At 33.5% G+C, this 21,805-nt stretch overlaps 2 protein-coding genes across 3 annotated transcripts in view; one reads left to right on the forward strand and one right to left on the reverse strand.

Moving 5' to 3' along the window:
* Window positions 1–21,805, forward strand: part of LOC135125648 (general odorant-binding protein 19d-like) — a 116,325-nt gene that overhangs the window by 89,669 nt on the left and 4,851 nt on the right. The gene's annotated exons all lie outside the window — the stretch shown is intronic.
* LOC135125647 (transcription factor HES-1-like) lies at window positions 13,156–18,281 on the reverse strand. Of its 2 annotated transcripts, none has more exons than XM_064051298.1 (4): window positions 17,963–18,281; window positions 14,481–14,585; window positions 14,332–14,427; window positions 13,156–14,275 (listed from the first exon to the last, which is right to left on the reverse strand). In XM_064051298.1, the coding sequence occupies exons 2-4, from the start codon at window positions 14,556–14,558 to the stop codon at window positions 13,238–13,240; spliced, it is 1,212 nt and encodes a 403-aa protein (XP_063907368.1). In that variant the 5' UTR covers window positions 14,559–14,585; window positions 17,963–18,281; the 3' UTR covers window positions 13,156–13,237. The 2 variants fall into 2 exon arrangements, with proteins under 2 accessions (XP_063907368.1, XP_063907369.1); XM_064051299.1 differs by lacking the exon at window positions 17,963–18,281 and adding an exon at window positions 16,292–16,397.

Below are 21,805 nucleotides of genomic sequence, written 5' to 3' on the forward strand. Positions count from 1 at the left end.
CTCTAATTGAAAGAAGAAATATTTTAAACGCTAGATTTATGTGGACATTAATTCATAACTATGTAGATTGTGCCCAGCTTCTTGCTAATATTAATTTTCATGTGCCATGTTTGTTTTCGCGTTATTCATCTACATTTTGTGTATAAGCGCCTAAATCCTGTGTATTAAGGAATTCACCAGTACATATTTTTTCTAGAAATGCTAACAATGTATATCTTGATATATTTTTTGATAAAATTTAATTAATAAGGGGAAAATTCTCGAAACTCGATAAGGCCTTGCAAGGATCTGCAAATTCAAAACCATAGCAACATGTATTGTTGTTGCATTGTATTTGCAGTTTCGATAGCGATTTGCAACTTATCGGAGTTTCCAGAATCTCCCCCTTAGGAATTAGGATAGTACTTTGGGTAAACATATATTTATAGTAAACCTGTTTTTTGTTCTAATGTTGATATTAATTTATTACATATTTCTATTGTAAAGAATGTATTTAATTTAAGTTTTTTATTTTGTCCTGTTATTGGGGTTTTTCTGTTGACCTTTAACGATGAAAGAATTCATGAATGAAAAAGTCGATATTACTTTTAACTGAAACTCGAAGTATTTATAGTTTTTATTCGAACGTTGTTCCACCTTCTGTTTAAAAGGTGGATCAGTGGCTTCGCAACGAAGGTGGTTCATGAAGGTTTTTGCCCCATTCGATTTTTAATTTGTTTTTTCTAGATTTCCATATTACTACGGTACGTGATACCGTGCTTACAATGACTGCATATATTTCGACATCACCCTGTATAATTTAAAGTATTAAAGATTCATATTTTTAAGTGCACTGGAGCTAATAAACCAGCTGCTGAAGCACCTTAAGCCATATTAAAAAAAAATTCCATTAATTTCTGTGAAAAAACAAGAAACGTATTTGTCTAGTATTTTAATCAGCCCCACATATTAATGTTAAGGAGAGATATTGATAATTTAAATAATTTCAGATAATATTATTACCGTCTGTTAAAATCATAAGTTATTTATCTGTTTGGAAATCGAAAAGCAGTATTCTGAAACTGAAATTGAACTACCCTTAAAAGTCCTCCACTACAACAATTTCTTTTATTCTGGAAGAAAATGGAACGATAATTTTATCATAGTGCAACACTAAGATAAAAATAAAAGAATATTTTAGCATTTCTTGGATTTAAATTTCGTAGTTAACTACAGTAAACAATTTTTTTCGTGACTACTCTAGCACCTGCGAGTTTCTGTTTTAGTAACTAAAATAATTTAGTGACTAAAAATAATGAAAAAATTCATGATCAGTCCCTTTGGTTTAACTCAACATAATAAGGAAAATATTCGTATAACCCATACATAGGTAAACGGAATCTCTCGAATATCAACACGATGTCGAAGCGCGGTGAAAGCTTCGGGTCAAGTACGAAAACCTTTCCACACGAATCGCAATTGAAAAGTAAAATTTTCAGGAAAACATTTTCTTGAGATGCTGTTGAGTGTTCGCGGACTACGATTTCCATTTTCAGTGACAACAAAAGTTGATATTCGAAGGAACTTTGTCGCATTATTAATTTCGCCAGACCTAATTAGCTGCGAAATTTAACTTGCGAGTTATTTTTAGAAGGCAATTTGGTTGAATGAATTCTGGAAAGATGTTTACTTAGCGAAAAGTCAGTACGGTTTCGGGAAACTGTACGAGGTAGTCTCCGCAGGAAATTAGGAACTCGTTATGCAAACTATTACTTGCTGGTGGTTGAGCTCTGCCTTGCATTTCCAAATGTTAACATTTGCTTTTTTCGCTTCCGGAAAACCCTGTCATTCATGATTTGTCTCCACAAGTTTGAAATTGATTGGTTTTACGCATTTGGACAAAGCACTTGCTAAACATTATGGTCTTTATCGTGAAGGAGTCTTTTTCAGTGTGAAAGTTGCAAGGAGATATGGAGCGTGAAAAGGACGTAAGCACTGGTGAAAAAATATTTCACATATTATTTATGGAATCATTTAAACTCGATATTGTGTTCACAAAGGCATTTAAGAGTTTTATCGTTGTTTTATTACCTTACAAGCTATTATCTATAATGTTACAGTGATTCTTTCAAAAACTGAGTTGGTGACAATTTTATTTCAGTTATAAATTTAACGCATGCAATCTCATTGATTGTTGCTCGAAATTATTCAGCGTTAAAAAATGCACCATTAAAAGGTTCCTTATTTTAAACTAAAATTGAAAATAACATGCAAATTTACATAATCGATATTTTCACACCAGTGAATTTTTTTCATAGGTTTACGTTGGATCAATAAAATTAAGTATTATGCAGAAAACGCATTATATTAGCTGCATACTAAAACATACAAAACTATGCTGATTTGATCAAGATGATCTAAATTAGCGGAATACTTCTACGGGTTATTAAAAATGGTCAAAGGACAATATTTTGTAACTAACGTGCGATTAATTAAATTTGTACTTAGAATTTATGTGCACGCAGAACAGTAATATATAACCTCTAAAAGAAAACTAGTTGAATTTTGGTGTTATCAGCGACATGAATTTTTATTCCAAAGCCAACTTAAATTCGAAATTCAAAGTAGCGCACGTTATTGTTTAACTTTTAATTTATTATTGCATAAACGCCACCATATTTTGCTAAATCCAAATAGTATAGAATTGAATAAATTAATTTATCATATAAATCGCATTACCGTATATTTCTGTGACACTGTAAAATTATAAGCGAATTTCTGACCAATACCATAGTTAGCAGTAAGTAACAATTAACTGTCGTTATAAATGTATGAAGTCAGTTTGAATTCAACTAAATTATTACTTTAAATGCCAATTAGTAAAATTAGTACTGTCAGATTTGTTCCAGATTCGTAACAAGACAGTAATTTCCAAACTGTTTACGGACACTGTAAATTAAAATCATCAGCAGTTAAACTTATTATATCGATAGCGGATATACAGCACAGAAATATACAGGGTTATTTTTAGAGACGGGCAAAAATAGTTCAATGGCTCGATTATTTATCCCACTCCTCATTAAACTTGCCAGTCCAGGGTCGCGCGACCGAACATCGAACATGCAGCGATGGGCTAAGCGAAACACTAACATCACGCGCTACTGAAGGAAAGTGGTGGGAAAAACTCAAAGCGGATTCGTACACCACACTTATAGGAGTATATTGTTGTATAACAGTTAAATCAAATAAACATATAATGCTTTGAAATGACGTCAACAAATTGTTGGTGGGGGTTAGCAAAATTTTGGTTAGCATTTAATAATCTACATGATATTTCTAATATACATACAAAATTTGACAACGAACAATATGCCTAATAAAAATGGATTCAGACACCAGAGAGAGAGAGAGACAGACAGACAGACAGACAGACGGAAACGGAAGACTACTTTTTTCGTACTGTTGGGGTCATGAACCGTCGAGAAAATATAAAACTGGCCATTCGTCCGATGGACTCGATTACTATACTTCCTTAGCTTACGCTCGGGAAATAATAAACCAATTTCTATAGCTTTTCTTTCGTGTTGTTCTTTATTTAAGTCAATGGAGAAACATTTACAAATTCATCATAATATTATCATTCTATGTAGAATATCTATTGTTCTCATCGCGTGACCTATTTATTATTAAGTGGTGTCCCCCATGGCTCGGTGTTGGGTCCTCTTTTGTTTCTTGTTTAAACTACTGACCTCAGGAATGCTATGTCATCTCCCATCTGCTTGCAGGCCGATGAAAAATAAAATGTATAATAATGGAAGCTGATTCAGTCGATGATCCAGATTTAGTTGTTACAGTCGACCTTTCGTGATCTGCTCAAATTCGTTAGATGTTAAAGGAAGCTAATACATTTATCTGGTTAAGTTCTAAATCATGCACTCTTTCTTGGAATTTGGAAACTCTATTCGGTATTCTGTACTTGCTCGAAATGGACATCTTTTAGAATCGGTCAGAGACGTGTAACTCGTATACGAGTATATCTTAAAATTAGACGTCCTGCGTTTGCACATTCATTAATAGATTTACCATCAATTACATATCATCAAATTAGGGGTGACGTAATTACCACTTTCCAAGCTTGGACTAATGTGGAGACACATTTAGATATAACTTGCGTGTCGGTGCAATAACGCGTAGTCATTCTTGCAGGCTAAAAAAGAGTCCTTTCGGTTTATTCCAACTCTGTTTTTCTTATTGAACAGTTTTTTTTTTTATATGTCACTCGCTTCCTCGTTATATCATTACCTATTCTTCATTATTAACTCACAAAATTAATTTTCATAATAAAATGAATGTGTGTACACGAAAATTCACGCTACCAGTTTATTCAGTGTAATTTAATTTTACAACTAATATTATTTTTGGGCTACCCACACACCAGCTTTGTAAGGCCGGCTACGTTGTCAGCTGAATATAGTTCGACTTCTGTTAGTTTATCTTTCAATTGTTATTTGAATAATAAAGAGACATTACTGCGTAACCCGAACCTAAAGAACTAAAAATAGCAATGACTGACAACAATAGACTCCATATTTCCACAAAAAAATCGAACTACGTTATATATTTAGCAATCTTTAATTCATTTTCTGGTGTGAAACTGTAAAATTGGTCACTACATATGTCAAAACCTATCGTTATGTACAGCAAATTATCATCTGTAAACCACTAGACATAAATTCCAAAAGTCCAGAATTTTTTAGAGATTAGCTGTGGCAACTTTGACACATTTAAAGGCACTATCACAACAGTTCTTCTAGAAAATGGATTCTACAATAATGAAGAATTCACTTTTCGAAACTTCATGTAATTAAAACATATTGTGTTCAAACCCTTAAGACAATTGTAGGAGTAAATATTAACGTTTCTGCTAACATAATGCAGACACAAACACATTATGTAATCTTTACTGCATAAAAAGTAAATACAATTTATCTCTCAATAAATAACAATAACCCAGTGGAACGGAAGTAAAAATATATTTACGATTTTCTGTAGGTGCGGCGTCAGTCTGGCTGTAAATTTATGTAAAATTCGGGAGTCGTGATGCACCTATTACCTACCTCCAGAGATTTACACAGTCAAACGACAATATATCTTTTTCAGAACGCTACATATGTCATCCGCAGCCCAGTCCACAGTAGGAAAACAGTACTGTAGCTCTTCATGTGCAACGTCGGTGGTAATAAATTCTAATTTATATGGCTGTTTCATTATTAATAAAATTAGTTATGTGATTATTTAATGTATGTTCACGAAATAAATAAAATGAACGAAATGACTTTATGCTCCACACTTCAATATGCATGAATATGTATGTATGTTTACGATAATTCTCCGTTGTAAATGTGGTATTACGGTCGTGTAAATATACCACGTTTCACTGGTTAATGTTATTTATAATAATTATAGTACATTTAACGCTGTCTTCCATAAAATGGATTATGACAACAGAGAAATAATTCCATATGAATTCAATAAATTGCAACCGCAAAATATGCGTATGTGTGGAGTTATTTATTTTCATCAGTTTAATACAAAACCAATAACGGTATTTCATTTTTATTATTTTTCACCTGTTTGTTTATTTGTTTAAACGTGGTTGTTATTTAATAGCGTCAATGTGGTCAAAGGTAACTAGCACTTTGTTGAATTCCGGAAAATGCGGCGTTATTTCAATATTAAAACAATTAAATTGTTTAATAAATGTTGGTTGATTAAAATTTTACTTTTACAAGAGAAAAGTGGAAAAAATATACTATGAAAAGAAAATATGTAAACACCAAAGAAATCTGTTCTGCAACTCTGTCGTTATCTGTGTCCTGAAGTAAGCGCCCTCTGTTACGCGTTAGCTGAATTGATAGAGGAATGTAAACTACAGGTTGCTGCAAGGAACAATTTCCGCTGCTTTTATTAACGGAACACATTCAAAATAATCGCACACACCTAAATTCCGACAAATATGTAATGTGAAAGAAAGTTGTGTTTAATTTAAACTCTAAAATATGTAAAGGTTTCGAAATAATATGCTTAAAGCTCTTGTCGCACTCGTAGTTTGGCTAAAATTGATGTGCCGAAAGTAAATTTTTCTTTAATAAATTGATCTTGACGCTTCCATGCTTTATATTTAATTATACATGCAGAGTGTTGATAAAGTGTCTTAAAAAAATTTTCGCATAGCTCAATGTTATTTTTTGAAAATGTACTTTTTGAGGCAAAAATCTATTTTTTGTAACTAGTTGTTCTGACGACATCAAAAATGTTGTTACTTGGCAACCCCAACTGTTCTTTCATATTCCGACAGATCTCTAAATGGTCGTAAAAAAACGCTGGTACCTTACATAAACATGTGTTTGGGAGAAATCCTAATACATTTGGAACTACAAAAATTCGATTTGCTAATACAATTTGAACTGAAATTTGCAATAGAACAACACCAAAACTTCTGTAAATGTTCAAACTGCAATCCAGCATCCATAGTAGCACGTGTACAAACACTTTGTATTGCCCGTTCAGTTATATCTGGTGTGATATTGCCCACGCCCTTTTCATCTTCTCTCGAAAATGTTGTCAAGAAACTCATGCTCTCATTTTCACGCTATAATACGGAAGTACCCTATTTTTTGCTAAGGCATATTACTATTTTCTGATTTAGTGTTCCGTTTGAATCTAGCTTCATCGAAAAAAAAATATTACTAAGACAATTGAGTATACCATCATAGCGTAACATCAACTCTTCTAAAAACGTTAAGCGCCAGTCGGGTTGCTTCAAAGCTTGGAAGACCTCTTGGTAACAGCAATAAAAGTTCGTGTTCCTATCTATTGAAATTTCATTAGAAAGTATATTATTATGTGGTGCATAAACAGATTTGGAATATTCACTAAATCCATTGACAATTTCTGTCGGTGTATTTAGAACGCGATCCTTGTACTGCATGATTCTAGGAATCCGACTACAACCCTTCTTATGCTGAATGAAGCTCAACAATTTTTTTAGGTCAACTGATAATATGTTTTGTATATTATTAATGTATGCCCTAAAACTCGCATCAATTAAGACTTTTGACCTGACACGGTACTGCTTAAACATATCGTAGAACTGATTAGTGCCATAATTTTTGTACCTTTTAAAATAATACAATTTCGTACGTAGACAACTAATGACTTCTGTATTGAACCAAGGTGGATAAGAATGAGAATTTTTGCTATTACGATATTTCAGAACTGTTAATTCGAGCAAATTAATCAATATTTCATAAAACTTGTCATAGGCAATTCCAACAGACGGAACTTCGTACAACGGGGTACAGTTTATAGATAGAATCAGATTATAGAATATTGGAAAATTAGCCCTTCTGAAGTTAAAACCTTGTGTGATTTATTGCAGAAAGTGAAACTTTTAAGAGAATTATTTGTTGCAGTAAAGGAAATATTTACGGTTGGATGATGACCATCATCACTTACAATTGGATTATCAGATCTACTTACATTATAAGGGATATTGGAAAAAACTAGATCCAAAATGTGACAACAAATATTTTCTTAAGTTTAATTTTTTCCTCTAGAGTCTTTTATGAGAAAACAATAGCCCCAACCACCCACCCACCCCCTCTTCAGTCCAGTAACTACTCTTAATATTGTTCAGTCATTTAAAAATGTAGTAAAATCAGTTTTATCTTAGCAAATACTAGCCCCGCGTAGAAAACAGTGTGTGTGCGATTTTTCAAAAACTTTCCAAAATTTTTAAAAATCTTGGAGTTTCACGTTCTCTCACATCTTTGATGGAATCTTATTTACAAAGTCGTTCTTGGTATGTTTACTGTTTGAGATAACTTTCCAAAAAGTCAGCGCTGTGGAGTACCACAAGGGTCTGATATCGAAGTGTTTAATGTATACAAACGATTTTTTTTAGAAATTGAAAATGTTACTGACTGCGAAAAATTACAACGCAATTCCCAAAAAGTCTTTCAATGGTCTTAGTTTAAGAAAATAAGCGGAATAAGAACTTCCAGTTTCACACATTTGATGAAATTAATTCAGGCCTTAGATTAAAAAACTCCCATGTTCAAAATGCAGCAGCTCAAAAGATAAAACAAAAAATAAGAAGAATTTTAGAAAACCCAGGAACATTAAAAGTCTGAAGAAGAAAGAAAGCAGAAATCAACAAAGCAGGTGGAATATGAATGAACTGATTTGACTAGTTCTGACCTGACCCAACATGACCTGAACTGACCTAACCTGACCTGACTAGACTTGGTTTGGTCTGACCTTACCTGACCGGACATCACATAAGAAAATAGAGGGCGGGTGGGCGGGCCTCCATCTTCTTAGCGGGTATGTCATTTGCCAAAAACATCTTATTTTGGCAGGTACAACCCCGCCTTCCCGCCCTCCATTTTCTTAGAGGGATCACATTTGCCAAAATCAGTCTCATCTTAGCAGATACTAAGCCCACCCACCCACCCTCTCTTTTCGTAGAAGGTATGCGATTTGCCAAAAATCAGTTTTGTCCTAGCAGATACTAGCCCCCCCCACCCACCCTCTCTTTCCTTAGAAAGTATGTCATTTGCCAAAATCGGTCTTATTATAGCAAATATTAGCCCCGCCCACCCACGTGGTTTATTATAATGTGAATTATATGTTCTTTTGTAAAGTGGGAATGGGAACTAATAGAACGTATACTGTTAGAATAAAAGCGTCAATCGTAATTTTCTTGTTATACTATTTGCTATAAGATTTATTACTTATTTCAGGAGCAACGAATGAGAAAACGGGTGGGTGGGCGGGGCTAAGTTTAGTTTTTTCCTACAGAGTCTTTTATAAGCAAGCAATAGCCCCGCCCACCCACTCGCATCTTCATTCCAGTGACTACTTTTAATATTGTTCAGTCATTTATCAAAATCAGTCTTATCCTAGCAAATACTAGACTCACCCACCCACCCTCTATTTTCTTAGACGGTACATATTTTGCCACAATCATTCTTATCTTAGAACTAGCACCTCCCACCCACCCTTTATTTTCTTAGAGGTTATGTCATTTACCAAAATCAGCTTTATCTTAGCAAGTTCTAGTTCCACCCACTCGCGCTGTTCTCATTCTAACGATTTTATTTCTGTCAAGTATAAGATCCATCTTTCATTCAGAGCAGATCAAATGAATCACTGAAATGGAGGCGGGGCGGGTGGGCGGGGTTAGGCTTTTAAAAAAAGAAAAAAGCACCAATCGGAAATTTTTTTAACCTACTCTCCAGTATTTTATTTATTCATATGTAACCAGGCTAGAAAACAGTGTTTATGAGATTTTTCAAAAATTTTTGAAAATCTTGGAGTTTCACGTTGTCTGACAGCTTGCGGGCCTCTATTTTTTTAGCGAAAATTGACGAAACTAGCAAAATTATTTAAGGCAGATATGTGTCTATTATATGGATCACTATTATAAAGTGGAACATTAAAATCACCAAGAACAATGGTGAAGTTATTGTTTACGGCCAAAAGAACACCCTCACCTCTAGTTAAACCAGTGGCACTGAAATTTCTATATTGTCTATAGACACAAAAATTATTTAGTGGAAATATATATTTCGCTGCTATCAATATCTTCGGACAACCATGTCTCCATAAGAGCAACTAATGCAACACTGTTTGATGACATATAATTATATACTTCATTAACTTTGGTGCTTAGACCTCTGACGTTTTGGTACAGGCAATTGTAGGAATTGTTGCGACTGGGTGAGCGATTAAGTTTAAAGATCTGATAGTGACAATTCTTGGTACACCGTTACTGTACCGGATTCTGAGATTAGCTTCACCCTTAGCAGTTCTTTCTGTAAGCTCTTGTTTAATTTTCTTATAATAGTCTATTTGACGGGGAGTTTTATCATATGATAGGAAGATATCTTTAAATCGTTCAACACTTTTAATTTTTTTTGAGAATACGAAGTCTATACTACCTTCGTAAGGATTATAAAACAGGCAGTTCAATGATGTTAATTGATGTTATATGAAACCAATAAAAACCAGATTCACTCACATTAACACCGAGCACACATAGCACCTCAAGTTTACTCTATGATATTTACCTTAAAGTTTAGAGAACAGGAAAACTTAGTAAAAGTATAAAGTGTCACGCCAAATAAATTTGAAGCAGGAGCCGATGCTTGATACAACTGTGTCCTGAGACCCTCATTATTTATACGTTTTATAAATTATTATTTTCACAGGCATATTCATGACACGACAATAACGTTCTCAGGGTATAGCCATAAACAACACAAAGCTAATAGACTTATCTTTAAATATATGCAGAATATTTCTATTATATTTACATATTTAAAATCTAGAATTTGGAACAAAACTTACCTTTAGGAAACACTTACAATATAGAAAACTGAAAAGTGTTTCAACATAATTTAAAGAGAACACCCTGGATTTTAGATTATTTTAGAGCTTAAGTATAAGTCAGCTTTTTTTAATAACTTTTCTAATATTTATTTTTTTTATAATTATTAATAATTCCCAACAAACGCTTTCATACAGCGTTTAGAGGAATCTTAAATAGAAATAAGTGTGACTGTGTTATAAAATATAGAATGTACCATTTAAAAAAGACAAGAAAGCTGACAATTAGACAAGAAGTCTAAACATTTTTCGAGCTGTTGTACATATAACTAAAAAGTTTTTATAAATTATCAAATTTTTATCTTTAAAGATAATGTTAATTGTGTCCAATCACTTTAAAAAAACTTTGATATGTAAACGTTAAACAGAACATCTGGTATTGTTTAAAAATATTGTAAATAGGGAGACTGCGCCATAATTTATTGAATGGTCCAGAATAAGCGCCTAATTATCCACCACTACCGTGTATATGTATACTATATCTATAGCTTCTGGATTGGAATGTTATGTTATACCGGGTGTATGGAAAATGACGGATTAACTCTTCGCTACGCTCTGAACAATCAACTGGTTAGTCTGGAAAAATGGTAAAAAAATTTCGTTCTCACATTTTGGTGGAGTTACAATGATTTTAAAATTGGTTATTTTGCTACGTTTAACAACTAAACAACAAATTAATTATTACAATAACTAATAATAAAACTTTTTGTTAATATTTCTTTCGTCAATGACCATGTTTAATTACCATTTCAGTTAGAGTGTACAAAGTTATGGTTGTGTTGTTTTTGTAATAATTTGATAAAACAAAAATCGAATAAGCAGTTAAAAATGTTTGACGTATCAAAAATTGTCAAAGTTTTCAAAATCCTACGTTTAAACTGTTCGCCATTAATTGTAGGTCCCCGGCTATTTTAATTTCATGTAAATTTAAAGGAATCTGGTGATTTGTTGCTGGATGAACTTGAAAATAAATCACTTATCTTATCAGGTACTAGCCCCGCCCACCCACCCTCTCTTTTCTTAGAGGGTATGTTATTTGCCAAAATCAGTGTTATCTTAGCAGGTACTAGCCCCGCCCACCCGCCCTCACTTTTCTTAGAGCTTATTTCATTTGCCAAAATCAGTCTTATCTTAGCAGCTACTAGAACCGCCCACCCACCCTCTATTTTCTTAGAGGGTATGTCATTTCCCACAATCAGTTTTATCTTAGCAAGTACTGATGACTAACTTTTACAAAAAATGATCAAAATGTGGAAACATTGCGAGCTTACTTATATGCACAAGGCAGGAATTTTGAACATCTTCTCTAGTGTTTAGTTTGTTATGCTTTAATGGACTAATGACAAATAACAGCTTGTTTTATTATGCATGACGATTAATAACTACTGATTGTTGTGGTTATTGTTCCAAAAAAAAATAAAAAGGTGGATTCAGTCACCATTCTTACTAAGAAATCTGAAAGTAAGCCGGAGATATTCACGCATTAGCTACTTTCAGTGTTGGCAATTTTACTTACTATAAAATTACGTTTTTTTTTTTTCGTAATCTGCATCATAAAGAATTGTTTTATTATTTTTTAGTTGGGACTCCCGAAACCCCCGTACAGAACGTACTGAAGAGTTCATTCACCATTTTCCAGACACCCCGTATAACTTATCATGTGCATTTATCCATGACGTGTGTGCTCAATGGTGCGTTGTTAATAAGGCTTTGAAGAATTCGAAAAAAATGATTAAGTAAATCGCTACACCAAACTTTTGAAAATATTGAAAGTCAAAATTGAAGAAAATGCTTGATAATAATTCTGATTTGTTTTATTAAACTGCATTGTCTAATATATGGTTAAATAATTAGTTATTAATAATTTAATAGTTATTTGCTAGAGTACGATTCACAACATCTTTTTTTCTGTTGACAGACGTAATTTTTGACAATTTTTATCGGAATGTTAGATTTTCAGTTAAATTCACATTTAAACATATCAGAATTACCAAGTTAATTCTTCAATTTTGAAGTTTAAAATATTGAAAAATTTGGATTCTGCAGAACCTTCTTTACAATGTATCATCAAGCAACTACGTAATTTTTTCATTACTCTGTATATGTTCGTTTTATAATATACTTCGATGTTGTCAAAATAACGAATAAGATCGTATGTTAAACTAACATTATAATACGAATAATATATTTACTAAACGTGGGTGATTTGTTAATATATTTTGCACCGATTTTTTAGCAGGTGCTACAAACAACAAAATAATCCAAAAATTGCGAATCACGTTCCTTAACCCCGTCTAATTCCATAATAAGTTTTTTTTTTAATTAAACTATTCGCTGCTTACATTCAATCGCATTTTAATAACATAGATAATTACAGCAACACAAGCCCGCTCAAGAATTTTTATTTCGTAATATCGCCTTCATAGAAGAAATTAAAAAACATTTTCCTTTTAATTGACTAATCCAGTTACCTTGTGTGAGGCGCATTTTAATAAGCACAAAGTCTAATTCTATTTTGAGCTTAATACGAACAGTTTCACTGAAATTTAAGTTGCTTATATTACGCGACGGGAAGGTTAATTCGTTGCATCTCGGGAATATATTCCGCCACAAGTTCTCTCTGTCTCTCTAAAATGAAACCACGCTTTCATAAAATGTTTTATTTGTCCAAGAAAATAAAGAAAATAAAACTTAACGTATAAAATCTCGATTGCAGTCAACCTTACGTCTAATCACTAAGTAAAAATTGGTGTCTAAATTAACGTCGTTAAAGCTTTCAGTTTGTTAATCACAGAAACTCGCACTACCAAGGTCTCCACATGTCGCTACTTTCTCCTGCATCCCGGGAAGTAGAAGCCTCAGCTGCGTCCCTGCTACTACTATCACAAGAAGTAGTTGTTTCCGTTTTGATTATTTTAGCAGCCGGATGTCCGTAATCCTTGGCCACGGTCAACAAACCGTGTCCTGGAGACATCTCCGAAAACTTTCTTTTCACTCCTTGCTGCCGATTTTCTTCGAAATCTGCAGCGTCGTCTCTTGCTTGAGCTTGTTTATAACGTTCCGACTGATTTGTGATGATACACAAAGGTTCTATTTTTTTCGGACTGGGAAACTTTTTTTCCCTCTCTGTGTAACTGTGGATGGGGAATTTCATACTTTTCACCTCCATGGGTTGAGATCCTGGAATCGACGTAGAAGACACTTGTGGTACTTGTGGTTGTTCTTGGTAACTACTGCTCTGAGGTTTCGATGGTTGCACCGGCCGGAAACCACGATTTGGGCTAGGTGGAGGACTGGAACATGTGGTGGACGACGATGGTATCACAGTAGCAAAGGCACTGGGTCTCTCCCTTTGTTGGGTAAAACTAGGCAAAAATGGCAAGTTGCTCGAGTTTGGTAAAAGTAGAGCGATTTCTCCGCTTGGAAGTCTACTAGGAATTAGTTGGATGCTCTGAGGTATTTGTATTCTTGCGTTGTTGTTCTGATCCCCTACACCCGACGCTGCTTCGTTGCTGGTACTTTGACCAAAAACCTTCGTTGACGACATAAATGGTAAATTGGCAAAACCCGGAAAGTTGAAATGTGAAACTTGTTCTATCCCACTTATGCATTTTTGCAAATGGGACCTCATCCGGTCTTTTAAACCACCGTCGACACCATCAGCTTGGTTGACAAATCGGTCGATTTCGGTGGCACATTCGTTGAAACCTGACTTGAATTTTCGTAATACCGATGGATCTGTGGCCATAGCCAGAGCTAGTTGTTGTCTTTGGACGTTCTGCAGGTGCTTGACGGCCATTTCTAGAATGTCGGCTTTTTCTAATTTTGAGTGTCTGGCGGGCTGCAACGACAAATAATATATAAATAATATAAATCAAGGAAAATAAAATTTCTTACATCTTTGTTCATGGCTTCGAGTATTAGAGTTTTGATTTCGTTTAGGCACTGGTTGATTCGGGCCCTCCGTCGTTTTTCCATGATGGGTTTGTGGGTCTAGTGAAATTGTATTAAATGGGTGTTAAATACATAAATTTAAAAGTGCTTACTTTTCTGAGCTCTGCTTTCGACATGCTGACAGGTTCTTGAGGCGACCGAATCTCGTATTCGTCCTCACTTATGGGCATAGTTATTTCCGGCAGGATTCACCGACTCTGTAACAATGAAGTATATTTAATTGGAGTTTTAAATTGATAAATACTTTTTCTGGGGAAACTCTTTTTTCATAATGTGGTTTCATTTATTTTTAACTGAGCGAAAATGAATGTGAAGGCGAAATTTATAATCCCTGAGTATTTATGTCCTTTACCTGCGGAGGTGGCGCTTTGTACCTGTTTTTTAATGTCCCAACCTGTCGTATTATATTAAATTATTGTGTATCTACCTGTTTGTACATTTTCAATTTTGCAGGCTGTCAACACAGAAAGTTAAAAATGAAAGTTGATGTTTCATTTATGTTAGATTACGGTTCAATGTAACATTAAACATTTTTAACTAGTAATATTTATTTCAAGTATTGTATTGTTGTGGATATTATGCTTAATTTTGCTTAGAATTAATACTTGCATAATATGAAAAGTTGGAAAATGCTTAAACCTGCTTTAAAAATATTTCAGAATATTTTTACCAGACTGAAAACGTTTTAGACCAGTTTTAGACCACCTACTAGATTTAAATATACACTACTGTTACTATTGGTATTACATTGCACCTATTCAAACTGATATATGATGTGTCATCACAAAATTTTATTATGAGAAAACTCACTTGAAACATACGCACAACATGCTTCTTTACGTATTTTAACAGTTCGCACATCTTTATTTAACTTAGAAAAAAAACTTACAATTCGCAAAATTTGAATTATTTTTCGAAGAATCTATTTGTTCGCCTGTATTTCAGGGCCGAGGAAAGCTCTGTCAGAATAACTTTAGAACAATTTTTTTTTGGTTATATATTTTCTTAGTCTATACTATTTGTATATATTTTCGTGTTTGCAAAATATGGCGTTAACAGCCTGAGTAGGCCTTTTAATAGAAAAACTTATTGAAATATAAAATGATTAATTATGAAACCAAATAAATTATTCAGAAATTTTATATACTCTAATAAGATGTCTTTATTATTATTGTTAAAAATAAACAAATTTCCTAACATAATTTGAGTTCTGTTCTACCTATGTTATAAATTTCACGAGAAGAATATTCCATCAAGCAAAAAATTTCACTAAATTAATTGTCTGCCGCTAATTTATCCTCATTTGCATTTGGAATAGCTAACGTTCATGCAATCCTAAATCGATAGCGCTTAATGAATCCGTCATTTTCGAATACTAAACACCTCCCTAATTTATTGACATTTAATCCATCACGCATGATTATAATAGGTATAATCGACATTCACAAGAACTGTCATGGCACATGGCTGCGGGCCACCTGTTCACCAAACGTCAATTGCAGAACACCAACAATCCAAAATAATAATCTGCAATTACTCGTGTGAAAATCAATACCAAAAATTCGTTTCAACGTCTCTTATTTCGAAAAATCCTAGTGAAAATATTTACATTGTAATTTGCGTCTTGCACATTTTGTTTTGATTCTTTTGGGGAACCCTTTCATTAATGCCGTACTGGAATAAGTGACTTTATTAAGATAATAAATTCATGAATTATTAAAACGGTAACCTATCCTGTATACTCTAAAATGTTTGAGACTTAAGAAAAACAAGCTTAAGAGTTGGTTAAAAATCATCCAAGCTCCAGAAACTTCTAGACCATTAGACTGCACACGTGTTTATTTGTATAAATAAAGAAAGTAATGTTCCGCTGTCATTCGTATAAGCTAACCCAACAGATTACCTAAGTAGGTTTTGTCTCAAGACTCAGCTTTGATGATGTTCATGCACAGTAATTAGGCACAGAGTGTGGAAGATAGATAATCATAGTGAGCTCACTCAGGACTGGCTTCAGGCTTCCGTGCGCCCTAAGACAATATCAAACGGGATTTCCGGAAATCTCGACGAGTCGTAGACGGATATTTCTCCGGTATAAAACAAAACAGACGACAAAGCAGACTCGGATAAAAATCGCGTTTCAAATAAGTTTTAAGCTACAGTGATACTGAGTCAAAATTCAACAGTTACTTATTAGAACTGCAGAAAATTAGTGTCAAAAGCATTCAGATCCTATACTAAATTAGACCGTTGATAGTCATTTTATTCGTAACACAACAATTTTGTTTTTGTGGAGATGATTTTTGACAATTTCATCGAAAAATCACAGTAACTTAAATTATAATACAATTTATGCAACCTAAGTTTGCTATATATTTTGACATATTCTCATTAGCCTCTTCCTAGGCTTTATAACTACATTTATGTGTGAAATTCCGATGCGACGTTGCCACGTTATTCCAATTTTCTTGAAATTTTTTGGCAATGGAAGCACTAAAAAACAAATCGCAATAGGGTTATAAGTATGTCTTTCAATATTTTGTGGAAGAATTTGTCTATTTATTCTCTTGAAGAAATCGATGACGTCATATTTTTTATTTTAGCTGTGCTAGTTGTCTTACACAAGATAAGTTCAGGCAAAATATTTTTCTTCCGTTTTGCTCTTAATCTAATTTAACAAAAATTTATTTATTAATTTCTCTAGAAAGTTGCTAACGTCATCCCAAAAATTATTAAACAAATATTACCGAAAAAATACTATGAGATAACGCATTGTTTTCGATGATCTTTTATTCCTAAAGTTTCTGCACAAGAAATCCGAAAATATTTAGTGTCAGAAAGGAGTTATTTAGTAGATTGCGGCTTATTTCATTTTCTTTCACACAACATAAACTTAATTAAGACTCCATTAAAGTTATTAATAGAGAAAAAACATAGAGGTAATCAGCTGATTTTGTTTATCATCCAGGAGTGGGGAGAATCGATGACATGTATGTAACGCTCAGCAGTCGATAGAGTGAGATCAGGGACTGCTTTATTTACTGTTTTTATATCTTATGTCTATTCTTGTTAAAAAAGTGGTTACCAGATGTACTTGTTTATTTACCCAGAGATAATCTTAGGGAAAAAGTGGAGTGGAGTCCTTCTGACGAAAATCTGATTTCTTGTGTTGTTCAAATTTATTTACTAATTCCTTACTAAAAATTTATTTGTTACGTTACACACACAAATTGCCTTGAAAAAATATGTCTGTATGTACTAAAAAAATTTACAGTTAGCTTATCTTAAAATTACAAAGCATCACTTTTAGAAATTTTTATTTATTTTATTTTATTTTATTTTTATTTAATTACGTCGATAAGATACGAGTACTAACAACGGTTTAAGGAATTCAAACATTTATTAAATATTTATTTTTATGTACTTAGGTATAACAATTCATAAAAGTATTAATAAATCGTTACACTTATTTTAAAATAGAAGACAAAATCGAAATAAATTCCGTAGAAAACGTACGTCAGAAAAAAAAAACAAAAACACGCACCATCAAAACTATAACAAACTTCCCTTAACTCACCCTCACTCGTTTTTTTCCAAAAAAAATACAACCAAAAAATCAACAATCAAGCACAACACTAAACACAATTAACCCGCAAACCCACTTGTCCCGTTCTTGTCTCTTCGGCGCAAAGCCCGAATTCCGTCTGAGGTCCACCGCAATATTTCGGATGTTCAACCCCAAGAGGGTCACTTAGGTGACTATTGGGAATGATCGGCGCTCCAGTGGTATACATTCCGATAGAGCGTGGGAATGGGCCGAATCCGTCCCCCCACTCCTGCAAGACATGCCGCTGGTCGGAACACCCCATCGCCCTTCAAGGGTAAAATAGCTCGGAGTTCCCACGCGTTGAGGTGCCTCAGACATGGGAAATAACTGTTTATGGCACTCGGACTCGCACCGGCGTGTGGCGGAGGCCGACAGAGAGAGAAGCTTGATGGACGGACGGATGGGTGCTTTTTGCCCATGCAGAACGGGGTTTTGTGCTTTTCTTGGGAAAAGCCGGCTTTTGGGAAAATTGCGGGCCTGGATTAGGCAGGGAGAGGTGATGGATGGAGCGCGATTACCTGTTATGTAATTTTATTACGTGACCTTTTGGACTGAGGTCACTGGGAGTTCTCACAGTGGAAGTGGAACCGGATCTGAACTGGGATTTTATGCTGAATATGTTGGGTGTGAAAACTTATGTTTTCTAAGCAAAAATGTCGTAAAAATCAATTTATTTTGAAAGTAAAATTTCTAGGGCAATAAAACCGGTTTAATAGGTTAAAGTCAAGGTTATTATTCTATCAACACTAAATTATTTTAAAATGAACTTTAACCAAACCAAAAAAGACAGCCGTCTGTCGTTTGTTGGAAATTTTACTAGACACATAAATTCTTAGAGTACTGAAAAGGTAGTCAAAATCCACACTTTTATCCCTTCCAAAAACTTAATAATGTCCGTCGTCTCAGTGTGAAGTAAAGTAAAAGTTTGAAGTTTAATTATGAACTGGGCGTTTATTTATGGTTTACAGAATCTTTAAAAAGATCGTCGGATTCATACACTAGAAGTACAGAATTATGTTGTTTTATAAAACTTGTATAGTTTTTACTAAGCAAAACATTGACGTGACGTCATTAAATTGTTAGTGGGGACGACTAGACTAGTTAACGTTTTAGCATCTACATCTTCCTAAAGCACATTTAACATCTAACAACAATCACTTCGGTAGTTTCGGAGATTATTTGTCTAATAAAGTAAAACTCGACACATGAAGTAACCGTTCACCGGATGGATCCTATTAAAATACAACCCTACTTCTTTTTGATAGTTGCTGCACTTCAAAGGCGAGGGAAGTTCTATACAATTAACTGAACCTGGGAAAAATTTCAGTAAACATAAAAAAACACCGCTAAGAAATAGCCATTATATTATATACATAGTCCATGAGAATTTAACTTAATTTAACTGATCATTTTTCTTTTCGATTTTTTAAATATTTCATCGATTAGTCATATTGCCAATCAATTATAATCATCAAAATGTACCGAAAAATCTGTCAAATTAATTCCGATATAGCCTGTAGATCGTCAAGAAAAGGTTTTCACGGAAGTGTAAGTTTACTTTACGACATCATGCTTTGTTTAAAACTTCAAAGTAAGAGAATTAATGGGATATAAACTTTATAATCGTTATAAATTAGGATGGTGCAAGGCTTGAACAAATACTACATTAGATTTATTAAATTTCACCAAAATTTACTCCCCTTTAGATAGAGATAACTGAACCATATTTTTAGATGCGTCTGATTTTAAATTCTTCTCACAAATCTCTGCAAATTAGCTGTATTAAACACAAGAACATATAGTTTTCTGCTAATTAAAATTGATGCTGATGCAGTTGTTCTAAATTATAAAACTAACCTGAGTAATTAACAATTTATTATAAAATTCCACATAACTCTTCCTTTAAAAATTATCAAGTAAACTACAACTGAAAGTGCGATATGCATAACGAAAACATAAATATTTTGCAGGAGTAAATCCACAAGACAGTCAGAACAGTCGACGAGAACTCGAGTTACGATTTTAGAAGAGACTGTAAAATCTGCTTCAAGCCATATGTTTTCTAACTAGTAGGAACGGCAGCTTCGTTGTTCCCGCCCCAAAAGTACAAAAAATAGCTCTCCCGTTTCCGCCTATCTGTTTGTCTGCTGTGTGCCGTCTCTCCAAATTTTGATTCGACAAACAATCTCCGAAACTACAGGACTAATTGTTCTCAAATTTTACATGCATATAAGGAATATTGTGTAGATGGGAAAGCGCGAACCCAAAGAATTTTAGTACTAGTAGTTCTTAACATAAATCTGCGATTAATACTCTATAAAACTAGAAACTCAATGTTTTCCTCTCAAATAAAGCTATTTGGAACGATTTAAAAATTTTCTGGAAATTTTGGGGATTTTTGGAGTCCTTTTCTGGCATTTCTCAATTATTTGGAGACAAATCGTCAAAAATATTTTAGATTCGTAATCTGTAAAAAATTATATATAAGCCAACTATTTTCCATTTGGTAAGATCGTCTTTTAACTGTTTCAGACAAAAAATTTTTAGAAATTGCGAAAAATGTTTCTCACTTTTCTCGCTAATTTTCGGAAATAGTTGAAAAATGTTAAAAGTGCGAAAATCAGTTTTATCTTATTAAATACTAGCCCCGCCCACCCACCCTCTATTTTCTTAGAGGATATGTTATTTGCCAAAATCAGTCTTATCTTAGCAAGTACTAGCCCCGCCCGCCCTCTATTTTCTTGGAAGATATGTGTTTTGCCAAAATTAGTGTTATCTTAACAAATATGTACTATTTAATTATTGTTTAATAATTTATTTAGCCATTTCATCAATAGATGTGTAATATAGTACTTGCTAAGATAAGACTGATTTTGGCAAATGACATACCTCCTAGGAAAAATACAGGGCGGGTGGGCGGGCCTAGTACATGCTAAAGTAAGACTGATCTTGGCAAATGACATATCCTACAAGGAAAGAGAGGGCGGGTGGGCGGGGCTAGTATTTGCTAAGAAAAAAACTGATTTTAGCAAATAACATATTCCCTAAGAAAATAGAGAGAGGGTGGACGGGGCTAGTACTTAAAATTTTCCTTATCAACGTGATTTAAATTTTATAAAATAATATACTCCTGTACTTGTACTTTTACTATTTGTAGAAGAATCCACATCGATTATGTTTATTATTACTTTTTTTATTGTTTAAATCTTGTTTTCCTTTACTCACATAATATATGTACGTAGTTAAACCTGATTAGTAGTTGTAGGGAGGAGTTCTGCTTTGTACATGGAGAGTCCCAGGTTCGATACCCGCCGGCGTTTCCATTTTTATTGATAAAATTAGGAAGAGTATACACAATTTTGTCGACAATTTAAGAATACAGCTTTGAATTGACATATGTGTCCTTGTCAAAATATTTCTCGGAATATTTTCCAAAAGGAAAAGTTACTTGAAACGTGGTTTAACCTTGTGTTATATATATTTTCTAGCGCCGCGAATTTTATACGTGCTCAACCGTCGAATTCTTTTAATGTATAAACATAAACAGTCGAAGTTAAGTATGTATTGATAACATGCGGTTTTAGATCTATTTATTATTTACTAAATTTTTATCCACCAAATTTTAGTTTTCTATACATATCTTGCACGTACCAAATGATATTAAAGAAAAATGTATAAAATAGAGATATTTAAATAATGTGAGCGAGCAGGTTTTAACAATAAAATAATACTATTTTAAACAAAGAAAATATAAAGTTAAATAAATCTGTAGGTCTGTAGAACTTAGCTCTACTTAAATACAAAATTTATATA

This window comes from Zophobas morio, unplaced genomic scaffold (genome assembly GCF_036711695.1).
Source record: "Zophobas morio isolate AGI-343-1 ecotype UQ-CSIRO unplaced genomic scaffold, CSIRO_AGI_Zmor_V1 ptg000009l, whole genome shotgun sequence".
In the NCBI taxonomy this organism is placed as follows: Eukaryota; Metazoa; Arthropoda; class Insecta; order Coleoptera; family Tenebrionidae; genus Zophobas; species Zophobas morio.